The 12,387-nt window shown below is 36.5% G+C and overlaps 1 protein-coding gene across 4 annotated transcripts in view; it reads right to left on the minus strand.

Moving 5' to 3' along the window:
- Positions 1–12,387, minus strand: part of Mtfr1 (mitochondrial fission regulator 1) — a 55,893-nt gene that overhangs the window by 15,233 nt on the left and 28,273 nt on the right. For all 4 annotated transcript variants that reach the window (XM_010611435.3, XM_019205625.2, XM_010611438.3 and 1 more), the window contains 4 exons: positions 8,190–8,305; positions 2,887–3,122; positions 965–1,211; positions 50–218 (listed from right to left, as the gene is read on the minus strand). In XM_010611435.3, coding sequence (XP_010609737.1) covers positions 50–218; positions 965–1,211; positions 2,887–3,122; positions 8,190–8,305 — 768 coding nt within the window. The remainder of the gene's footprint in view (positions 1–49; positions 219–964; positions 1,212–2,886; positions 3,123–8,189; positions 8,306–12,387) is intronic.

The following is a 12,387-nucleotide window of genomic DNA, read 5'->3' on the forward strand; positions in this document are numbered from 1 at the left end:
CATTGGGTGCACTGCTACATAACAGGAAAGAATTTCAGCTAATACGCACCAAAGCTGTCTCTGAGGTGGTCTCTGATTCAGACTTTGGAACTCCTTTTTCAACTTCACTGTGGCTACTGCTTCGATACCGATAAGCAAACTTCTTTTTCAGAGCCTCAGCTATGAGAGCAGCAGGGTCAGTAGTATCCACTGGCTTGGGCTTTATGTCTTGCTCTGACCTTAGAAACGTGAACAAAAGACAAGAGGATGGGTAACCATCCCTCAGAGAAGTATTCTCTTTACCTGGTGGACAGAGCATCTCTAGCATCATAGTCAATAACAACAATGACAAACAGTGCTAGTAGTGAGACAGAAACCTAGATGTAAGCCTCAACAAAAGAGCACATGAGTCTGATAAAAAGGCCACTTAGCCTACACCCACAGGACATTGTCTGTGCTCTCCTTCAGGGCCATTAGGATTCCATCTTCCATGTGTGTCCAGTGACTACCCAAACTTGGGTACATAAAACACCTTTAATGAATGAACTACTGAGAAGTCATAATATAGATTTTACATGACTTAAATGGGAAAAATAAAAAATTGCCTGGATTGTTTGTTTTGTTCCTGTCTTTACTACTATCTTAGCTTCTGGGCACAGTAGAAACAAGGCCAATATTGCAGGGCCAATCTTTTTTTTTTTTTTTTAACTGCTAGGATAGGGATGTAGCTCAGTGGTACAATGCTCGCCTAGTATGCATAAGGTCTTGGGTTCAATTAAAAATTAGTCATAGCAGTCATGTTCTAAAACATTTATCAAGGGCCGAGGATTTAGCTCAGTGGTGCCACACCTGCCTCACAAGCACAAGGTCCTGAGTTTAATCCCCAGTACTGAAAAGACAAAACATTTATCAAAGAGCCTCGTAGTTTGGTTTTATAAGATATAAACAAATGGGGAAGCAAGAAAAAAGATTAATACACGCTAACCTCTTGACTGACCGAAGCTTTACACTGTTCATATCTTTAAGGATCTCTAGCATATTTGGCATGTCAGGTTTCTCTGGGTTGTTCTTAGCCAAAGTTTTTCCAGAGTTGGCTTTTTGCTTTCTACGTTCTTTAATCATATCAATAGCAGATACACTTTGGTGGAGCCCCACTGGAAGGGGCGGTGGTGGTGGAGGTGGAGGTGGGGGAGGTGGTGCTGTAGTAGCAGATGTGGTAGAATCTAAGTCACCTACAGAAGAAATAAGGAAAAATAAACAGTCCACTGTTAATAAGCAAGAACATTACAATTTTTAAAAGCAAACAATGTTGAAGACTTTCATAGTCTTAAAAACAAATTCCTAAAAAGAATCTCAGTTATGTAAGAAGAAAAGCAGTTTTCAGTTACTTTTTGAGAATGCCTAAATCTGAGTTATTGTATCATGCTATCAAAACTCTCCAGATAGAAAAGTCCCATTTAATTTAACAGGAGTGTTTTTGTGATTTCAAATGCTCCAGTCTGATTATGACACAGTACGTGATCACTTTTAGCAGAAATATAAAGCAGTTATATAAACATCTCTATATTCAATTCATAGTTAGACAATTTAGTACTATTATAACTATCAGAAAAAACTACTTAATCTGTGGTTCATTTAAAGTATATGTTCATTTAAGGCTTTTTAAGCATTAAAAGCTTGCATACACTAGAATATGTATAGAAGAGCTTTAGATTTACTATTAAACTTTTGGAAGGAAAAAAAAGAGTGTGATAGTTAATTTTCAAAACAAGAAGTAATTAAGAGTTCAAATATTACTGAAAAAGGACCTAAAACTCATCTGCCTGTGTGACTGGAAGTTGGAGAGTTATTTATTAGGTGAACAGTACTGATAAAGGCAGAAAGGAAATAGCACAGTGCAATAGTTTTACTCAAAAGACTCAAACTACAAAAAGATCACCTAAACATAAACTCCGAAATATCTATTTATAATACTTTTCCTACTCTGCCAGAAGACAGAGATGAAGTGAAGGAAAACAGCAATTTAATGAGAAGAAAAAACAAGACTCATATTTTAAGATTCATCCAGTTTACGGAAGGAACAACCCTTACCCCTCTAGCACCCAGTGCCCAGAATGCCTTCAAGATGGTATAAGCAGACTGACTCAGAGACAGGGTAATTAATCAACCTCATCCTTCTGACAGAGCTAATTAAGACTGAGTCTAGCCAGGACTTGGGAACAACAGGAAAAACAACTACTATCTGCCAACAGGTCAGCTGGCTAGGATTTCAAGGCTATGGTTTCTTCCCCAAAGAAGAAACGATACCACCCTAATTAAAGTAACAGTATCAGACCAAGTGTCAGAAGACCTAAATTTAGTTTTTACTCTCTACAAGAAGACAAGGCACAACCATGAAGTAGCTTCCAGGTATGAAGGACATTTTATATATTTTATCCACATACTCACACAGCAACTCAATAACACAGATGGTATTATACCCATTTTAGAGCAGAAAAGTGAAATGAAGGTCAAATGCTTACTTCAGGACACGCAGGTAGTAAACTAATTGAATGTAGGCCAAGTCTTCCCATGATCTCAGGCATGAAACCCATGGAATGACCTCATATCTAACCAAAGTGATGTTACTATTACGGACAGCTAAGTTTCTCAGAAGGAAAACATTCACAACGGTAGCAATTCGATGGCATAATTTTAATATTTTCCAAAGAGATTTCCTCTCTGATAGCATCAGGATTATTCAAAACACAAAACCCACCTAATTTTGACCAAATTTTGCACTAGACAAGGAAGAGGATGACATTGGAATTTCAAATCACAAGAGCTATTACTTACTAATAAATCATGAATTAAGTGGCATTCTCTAATTTTCAGTTTCTAATTAAAACAAATATAGGACTTACAGACCTGCAGTGAGATTTTGTTGCTCTTGCAGGGTCACAATTTTAGCAATCTGAGCTCTGAGAGCAGCAAGTTCATTTTCAAGTGCACAGATCTTCTGCAGTGCTTCCTCGTTTGCCAGTGCTGCAGCCTTCGGTGGAGGCTCTTCTTGGGACAAGGTTGGTAAGGAAATATGCCTGGTTGGAGTCTTCTCAAAAAAAAGGTCATCATCCTGAAGGAGTAGATTGGACCTGACCTCTGTCCTGCAAGAAGATACAAGGGTGCCTTTCACGGGCTTTGTCACGCAGTATGAGAAATCACTACCCATTAACAAAGTGTAAGTCCACAAAGCACTTTTTAGGTAGATCATAGATAAATCTCCTCTAATAAGTGTTAAAAACAGCAATGCATGTGTCAACTGTATTAACTACATACCATACCTGGGGTTTTACCACCACCAAGCTTAATCCTAATCTTTATAGGATTACCTACAAACCAACACTATCAAGAGGCAAACAGGTTCTGGTATTCCAGCAAAGGGTTTGCTAATTTATGTTTTGTCTGTGCATGGACTAAAACATTTTTAAATGTTATTCAAAACGGTGCACTATATCTGACCACAAAATCAGATCCATTCCATGGTTTTGGCTTCTGCATATTAATCAGTGTCAGTGTTTCCCATGTACAGAACACATCAGATTGCAAGACATTCAGTGACAATGTAAGTCAAATACAGGGCCAAAACCAGATAGATACAAAAGAATCATTACAATTGAGCTATGCAGTAACACCATAGATGGTCTTACTTTAATATGAATATACAAAGCTATTTTTTAAAATCTACAGCAAAAAGTTCCAAATGGAAATCTTCTAGGGTTGAAAATAAAATTCAGATTTCCTTTCAACTGTTAAAGTATATATTTTCCCATTTCCTCCTATTTTCTACAATTAAATTTTCCTAGCCAGCATCTCTAAGGCCCTTTTCTATCTTAAGTTCTTTCCCTTTAAAAAATAACCCTTGAAAAAAAAAAAAAGAACAGTCCTACTGGGCTGTACAACAGCACACCTCTCATCCCAGCACTTAGAAAACTGAGGCAAGAGGATTGCTGTGAGTTCAAGGCCAGCCTGAGATACAGAGTGAATGAATTCAAGAAGACTGTGTCTCAGAAAACCAAAATAAATAAATACAGTCCTCAGCCAGGCATGGTGGTACACACCTGTAATCCCACCACTCTGGGAGGCTGAGGAAAGACAAACCCAAGTTTGAGCCCATCTTGGGCAACTTAGTGAGATTCTGCCTAAAAATAAAATAAAATGGGCTGGGGATGTCTATCAGTGCAAAGGCCCTGAGTTCAATCACCAATACTATGAATGAATGAAAGAATGAATGAATGACCAACCAAAAAAGTCTTCATCTCACTTCTTCCTTATTATACCCACCCTGCAAAAAATCTATCGACTCAGAAAACTGTTCCCTGAATTCTCCATTGACATGAAAGTCACTGAGCTCTATAATACCAGAATTCTTCACGTGAGTACAGGAAACAATTATACTTAACAGTTCCGAGCTCTAGCCAAGACTATCTCAGGAGTAGTAAGCCAAGGCCCTAGCATGACTTCATTTGGGAAAAGTCTCCTATGTTTGAAAATTACTGTAAGAGGACTAGGACCAACGCTGAATTACCTCTGCTGTCAGATAGGAGGCTAAGGTGTTCCTGTCCATTTCCATATGTAATCTAATCGCCATGAGGCACATACTACTGTTTTACAGCTGAGGGTCAATATCACACAGTCAGTGTGTACAGTATCCAGTACTGGAGTTGAGATTTTCTTTCAGGCTATCAACATCACTGTCCTTCTATGGAAGACAGAGAAGTATTATTTAGCCCTACTTCAAAAATTTAAAGTTCTCTGAGGTAAGGATGCAATATAAAGAAGAAATTCGCCCATTTCTGGCCAAAGTCTTTAACCATATAAATTTAGCATTACTTTCTTCAACTGCTAATAGTAAACCATTTAACCACAACCGCCCTTATGGCAGACAAGACTGAAAAGGAACAGAAGGATGAAGTGTCTTGACGCCTAACTGACTTCCTCCTCTTTCTTACTGTTGAGAAATCAAGAGTAATAAATTGTGCCCAACTGTTTTTGAAGTCAGATTTCTCTGAAAGCTTTTTTTTTTTGCAAGTAAATGATCAAACATATTCCTCATCAAATTCTGCTCAGTTTCAGGGGTCCTGGTTTCCAAATGAAGAATCTGTCCATAACTGGTCCTGCTAAAGGGCAACAGAAAAAGGCCAATATGGACAAGATGCTAGTCAAGACTTTCACCAGTATACACAACATATGTTGGGACAGAGACTGCAAATTCCTTGCTTCAACAAGCATATCCCCCTTCCTCTTAGTAAAAACTGCCATCCCCATCTTCCAAGAACTGTAGACACAAAGAAGACAGGGCAGCACTGTGCCCAGCTAAAGGACTACATTTCCCTGTTTCTCTTGCAGTTTGGTGCAGAACTGTGACCAAGCTGGGCTAACAAAACTCTAAGCAGAATGTTAGTGTCCCACTTAAAGGGAGAGGACTACAGCAAAGACTTTCATCTCCTTTCTCCTTCTACTGACAGTCTAGAGTTATCAGATGGCATTTTAGCATGAGGGCCAGAAGCTAACCTTGATATGGAAGGCCACATTAAGGATGGGACAGAACTTGGCTGGGTCCTTGCTAACATCTTAGAGCCACTATCAGCTCCAGATGACCTATCCTTGGATTTCTTTAAGAGAGAAACTACTCTGAGACAAAAATAAATTTCTATCTTGTTTAACTTACCATTTCTATAGCTTCTGTTATGTGTGGTTAAACTTAATCCTGTCAGGACATTCAACAACTTTAAATTCTATTTAGTTTTCCTTTACCTGGATATTGGTATTTTGTTTTTGAGAGCTAATTCCTCATTTTACTTACTGTTTAATGGAGGAATCCTGGGACTCTTAGCTTTTGACTATATATTAAATACCAACTTTATTTACTTTATTATTATGTATTATTTGTGGAATTTATTTGGATTGCAAAGCTTCAATTAATGTTTCTTTTATTAGACTGACACTGGGAAGAAACAGATGATGAAATTTATTTAAAAGGTTCATGAATAAACAAAGATAAAAACCTTTACAAATATCAATGCTATGACTAAATATATCAATATCCTATTTGAAATATTTTGTCATATAACTTATTCATGAGATTCATGTGCTCCAATCAACTTTTACCGGCTAATCCCGCACTACCTGGTCTATGATTACCTACTGCTATGTCCACCCTTTTACTTGTCATTCAAATTAAATTCATCCTTTGTTCTTGGATTACTTCATATTTATTTAGCTAATAGCATTCAAATTAAATTATGCTACAGTCAGTGATAATCTTCCAACTAAAAAATAAAGTTAATATTTGGTAGCTTTTCAACTTACCCAGGCTGTATTTGCTATTGACAATATTTTTGGGGGGACATTGATACTAAGACTTTACTACAAAACTATAAAGCAGAGCTCTGTAACACACACACACACACACACACACACACACACACTTATTTGGGTTTAACAGTCAAGTCTGAAAGAATCAATATAAGCCATTTGAAATAACACACTGACATCCAAGAGATATCAACAAATTTTTACAATATATATCGAGCACTTTAGAGTCCTTCAATGAAAACCCTCTTACTTCTGGTACCATGACAGCACCCTGTACTAGCTCTCTTCCTCCCTCTTAATTGACTATTGGCTTGGGAGGCAGAAATGCAGGACTTTTCTTTAACTTCTAAATGCTGGCTTCATTCAGAATATACATGTTCTTCATATTCTACACATGTTCCTTGAGAATTCTCTTTTTCAGTCATTTGATCTTTACAGAGTGTAAGCCTTCCTTACCAATACCTATTCAAATAAACTTTCTAGATTAATGTAAATGTCTCACACAAAACTCAAACATATTATAGTTTTGACAACCCCCACAAAATCTGTTTTCCTATACTCCTATTATTACTCTACTATGCCCATAATTATCCTAGATAAAAATCTGGGAGTTATTCCAGGGTCCTCTTTCCTTAATCTCTATTATCTCATGAATTTCTATGTCCTTTCAATACTTCTAGTCTCTCTTGGCTTTGATCTTTCTGCTAGTTTTGTAATTTATCAAAATTTATTGGTTCTGTTTTGTCTTCCTTCTATTCTTTATTCTATTTACAGATTAATTTTACTAAAATACAAATCTGATCATGTTAGTGTAGTGTTTAAATTACTTCCCTGGTCCTATACTGCTTTCAGGAAAAGGTCTGAATTTCTTAGTGTAATATGTTTGACCTAAACCTCTACCTACTTTCCATCCTCATCTCCCACAGCTCAAACTTCTCTGGGAATATGTAGATGCATTGAGACATCTGATATGCCCCAAACATTCCATCTTATGTCTTGATTGTACTTCTAAACAATTTCTTAGCCAGGTAGGGTGGCACATGCTGTAATCTCAGCTACTCAGGAGGCTGAGGCAGGAAACTAAGGAGGCTGAGGCAAACTAAAGGTCAGCCTAAGCAATTATGATTTAGCCCTGAATTCAGTCCCCCAGCATAGCTGAAAAAAAAGAAAAAGAAAAGTTCTTCATTCTTCCTGGAACACAGCTTTTCCATGCACTTGACTCCTACTGACCCCTCATAATTTAGCTGTAGCATCCCCTCCTGAGAAACCCTGCTGAAACTCTCTCATCCTACAATGGCCTTCTATAATTGTTCAGTAGACTTCACTGAACTGTAATAACTAACCCCTTTTTGATCACTTTTTTCTTTTCATTTTTAACACTCATAAGTTAATGTGAATTAATAAGTCAGTTATAAGTAAATAGTTAATAAGTTAATGAATATAATTGTGTCCTGAGTTGTTATGAATCACAGAACGTCTAGCCCTTCAGAATTCTAATATTCTAATATGCGAGAACAGAAAGGACTATGGTAATATGTTAAAAACAGTAATATGGTCTTCTTGGGGCAGACGAATCAGACTAGATCATAATAGAACTTATAAAATGTTTCCTAAAAGTTGGGAGTTAAGATGAGTTGTGAGTCAAAGGAAACAATGTATAAGAGTTAAATGCTTCCATTATTTGAAAGGATTTGAATAAACTATTGATGAGGGGCGTGTAATGTGCTAGAGGAGATTAAAAGAGAAATCAGTATTACAGCTCAAAATCAGGCTATTAAAAGGAAACACTGCAAATTATTCAAAATCCTTAACATAGCAGATATCACAGTTCAGCTCTAACAGCCTTCTAAACTTACCTGAGTCTTGTTGAGCACTCTCCTCCTTCTGTGGCTACCCATGCAACATCAGCAAAAGACACCACTGCATCCTCTCCTGGGTGGCTGGAATTCCACTCTGTCGCATGGCTAGTAAGCTGTAAATTATAAATAGGGGAAGTCCTTTATCTGACACCAAAACATTTTTACTCACCTTAAAAAAAAAAAATCAGCTTTGGTGTTATAAACACCTAAGAATTTTTTACCAGCTCCACTGAAGGTCTTCATGAAAGGAATCACCAGTCATATCCTGTTATCTAATAGTATATGACAATATTTAAATTGTAATTTAACTTTTCATTTTACAAGTTAGTCTTTTTTTTTTTTTTTTTGGAAACAAGGTCTTGCTATGTAATCCAGGCTGACCTTGAAATCGCTATATTATTATATTGCCCAGGCTGTCCTCAAACTCATGGCGATCCTCCTGTCTCAGCCATTCTAGTGCTGGGATTAAAGGTACACATCATCACACCTAATTTATAAATTAGTCTTTTAAAATATTCTATTAATTCTACAATGTTCAAAATAAAACAAAACAAAACTTAAGATTCTAAGCACTAGAAACCATTTTTTTTACTGAACAAATTTAATTTTTAAAACCAGGGGGTACAAAGTTAACAAACAAGTCATCTATTTTTACAGTGTAGGAATATTTTTCACTGACTGACATATCGGTGTTATAATTGTTACGTATGTTGTTATAGTGTTAAAAAATTTTTAACTCCCTAAATCTCTTGATTTTTAATAGTATTAAAGAACAAAACTAACAAAGAATAGTAGAACAGAATTTAGTAACCTAAAACTAAACATATGGATGAAGGAAACAGTATTTTAAAATAAATACAAGAAAAAGCACGCAAACTAGGCATGGTAGTGCACACCTGTAATCCCAGCATTCAGAAGGCTGAGGCAGGAGGATCACTCATAGTGAGTTGAGGCCAGCTTGAATTACAAAGTGAGACTCTGTCTCAAAAAAAAAAAAAAGAGCATGCATATCCTGAAATTTATCTTTAAAAATGGAAAGGTAATTTAACGGTATTAAATTTAGGTGGCATCATACATATAATGCCTCAGAATCAGTGAACAGCAAGTTTAAAATAAAGTCATTAATATAATACTTGCTTAAAGTTAGAGGTTTAAATAAACAAACAAGAAATTCATTTTAATTCACTTAACTGGTAAAAAATGTAACAGGCCAAAGAAATTTATTCATTAGCATATCTGTCATAAATGTTATTCTAGGTCTCAATTATTCAAACCTTTTTATTTTAACCCAGGACCTTGTACATAGTAGGCATTCCTACCACTGAGCCACACTCCCACCCTCCTATTTATAACCTTTTTAGGTTATAATGCTATTATTGTCAAGTAAGGCTTTTTGAAGTCACAGTTTAGTAAGGCCTCTTCTTTAAATGCAAAATACACCATGCAAACATATAATACTCATGTAATTAAAACTTTAAAATATCTTTAAAGTACTATTATGAGTAAAATTTTAAGAAACATTACAACTAATACCATGTGGATTTATTCTGGGATTATTACTTAATATTATTAACTTATAAAACAGATTCATAATGACACTCTAGGGGTCATGGATGTGGCTCAGTGGCACCACACCTGCCTGGCAAGCGCAAGGTTCTGAGTTTGATCCCCAATACTAGAAAAAAAAATGACATTTTAATAATGTACTAAGAACATCAAGTATACAAAAATGCCCTAAAATATAGCTTTGGGGCCAGGTGTGGCACAAGTGGGAGCTGAGGCAGGAGGACTGCTGTGAGTTCAAGGCCAATTTAGGCTACATAGTGAGTTCAAGACCTTTCTGAACTACTTAGCGAGACCTTGTGTCAAAAAAAAAGCTTCAGGTAGAGAACAAGTAGACAAGCAAAGAAAACAAATTATATCAGGAATAAAGATTTAAGAGCCTAAGATTCTAACCATGGCCACCAAAAAAATCCAAACAAAAACACATAAAATTAGATTAAGATGGAAAAATTTCAAAATACTAATATTTTGCATATAATAGAAGTAAGCTGTAGTCTGAAGAGGAAAAAATACTTTTAAATAAATAAGCAAACAACTGGGTGTGGTGGTACATGCCTGTAATTGCAGCACTCTAAAGGTTAAAGCAAGAGGATCATCACAAGTTCTAAGCCAGCTTGAGCTACACAGTAAACCCAAACCCAGCCTAAACTACATAGAAAACCCTGTCTACAAAAATGCACACACACACACACACACACACACACACACACACACACACATATAAAAAAGTCATAAAAGAAAGGCTTTTGTACTTCTCCTTCTGTATTTTATGTATTTCAGAAACTTATCCAAACAAATATTCAGCAAATGAGTATTTTATACAACTTAACCTTGAGTGCCACTCAACTTCAAGCTCTTCCTAATCATTCCTGAGAACAGAATAGTACCTTGAAAATACTATAAAACTGTTAAAAAAAAAAAAAAAGGAGAGTATAAGTGGCTTATGTGCAGATCCGTCAGCAAGAAAGACGCTCCCACATGAGATGGTATTTAATGGGCTATTGCATAAGTGAGAGAAGTCATATGACTAAAACCTGGGGCTGAAAGTGTGGCTCAGTGGCTGAGTGATTACGCTTGAGGACCTTAGTACCACCACATCCTGGCAAATGAGGCCTCAGTGTAGGTATTTTTTTAAAAGAGCCTAGTAATGTGAATATGCATCTAGTCTGCTGCATCTCATTCCTCCCAGTCCCCAGAGCTTACTACTTTACAAGTTTCTCTATTATCTCAATTTTCTTTTAGTGTCATGAACACAAAAGATCCTGTTCTAATTTGTCTTCATCTGCAGTTCTACCTCCAAGAGGACCTCAATATCCAAATATACCAAATGCTTATAGCAGAAGTATATAGTTGTGAGCCAAAGCTGAAATGCACATATATATAAAAGTGATAAAAGGTCTAGGGGAAGTTATTTTTCTTCAATTAAAATAAACATGAAAGGCCTGGAGATACTGTATTGAGTGAAATGTAGTGAACTCATTCCTATCACCCTCTAATAAAGTACAGAGGAAGCCAATAAAACCTATGATCTTATACACAAGTCTTGCAATATTTAGTGGTTGTCTTAGTTACTTTTCTCATCGCTGAAATAAGATAACTGACACCTAAAGTTAAAGGAGGTAAAGTTTATGTAGCTCACAGTTTGTAGATGTTTCCATTCATAGTTGGCTGGCTCCAAGGCAGGGTGGATGACAGAAGGGCATCACAGTGGAGAAACAATTCATGGCAGGCAAAAGACAGCAAAGTAGCAAAGAAGCAGCAGCAGGTCTCTTGCAACAAGCAGCAACCCTCTGCTGTCCCTTATAATCTATCCAGGCTACCCACCAGGTAGCACTCACACCCTGGGTAGGGCAGCCTTAATCCTAGCATTGCACCATGTGTCAGTCCCAGCATCACATTCTTCACCCCAGCATCACACACTCTAGATCTAGCCACCTCTGAAAAGCCCACCTATGATTGTATGAAGCTTTAGGGAGACATCTAGATACAAGTCATAACAGTAAGTGTCTTTAATATGCTTTTTACATCTACTGCTAATTTTTTTCCAGTATAACATTGTGTTATATCTAATATTTGTTGGTGTTCATTAAGCAACTGAAATAACACTTAAAGAGAATCCTCCCAGGTAAATATACATAGCTGTAGCACTTTGGCCCACTGACTGTTTAGGAAGATTTGAATTGCAAAAAAAAATATTAGCTAAATCCATGTTCTTTTACATGTCTCCAGCTACATGAACATAAGTTCTCTAGCAACTAGAAGGTTAAATAGATAAAGATTGTTTTTACCGACTAGTTTCTCTGGTGTGAATAAACTGTAATAGTCATAAGATCCTTATGAGATAACTGACATTGTGAAATGGGAAGAAAAGGGCTAAAGGTGGAGGGAAAGTGGGAAGGGTAGGGGAAAGGTAATAAGGGAAAAGAAAAATATGAGAAAATGAAAAAATGGAATTAAAGTGTTTGTAAATGGGGAGGGGAGGAGGAGGTAAAGGGAGGGCAGGGACAAGGGGAAAAAATGACAACCGAGACCACCTGTCATGTAAAGGTACAAGATCCCAATAATGAATGTAACTGTACTGTATACCTAAAATGTACCAATAAACTCAATAAAAGGTAAAAAAAAATTTGTT

This window comes from Fukomys damarensis, unplaced genomic scaffold (genome assembly GCF_012274545.1).
Source record: "Fukomys damarensis isolate Sample0158 unplaced genomic scaffold, DMR_v1.0_HiC HiC_scaffold_5, whole genome shotgun sequence".
In the NCBI taxonomy this organism is placed as follows: domain Eukaryota; kingdom Metazoa; phylum Chordata; class Mammalia; order Rodentia; family Bathyergidae; genus Fukomys; species Fukomys damarensis.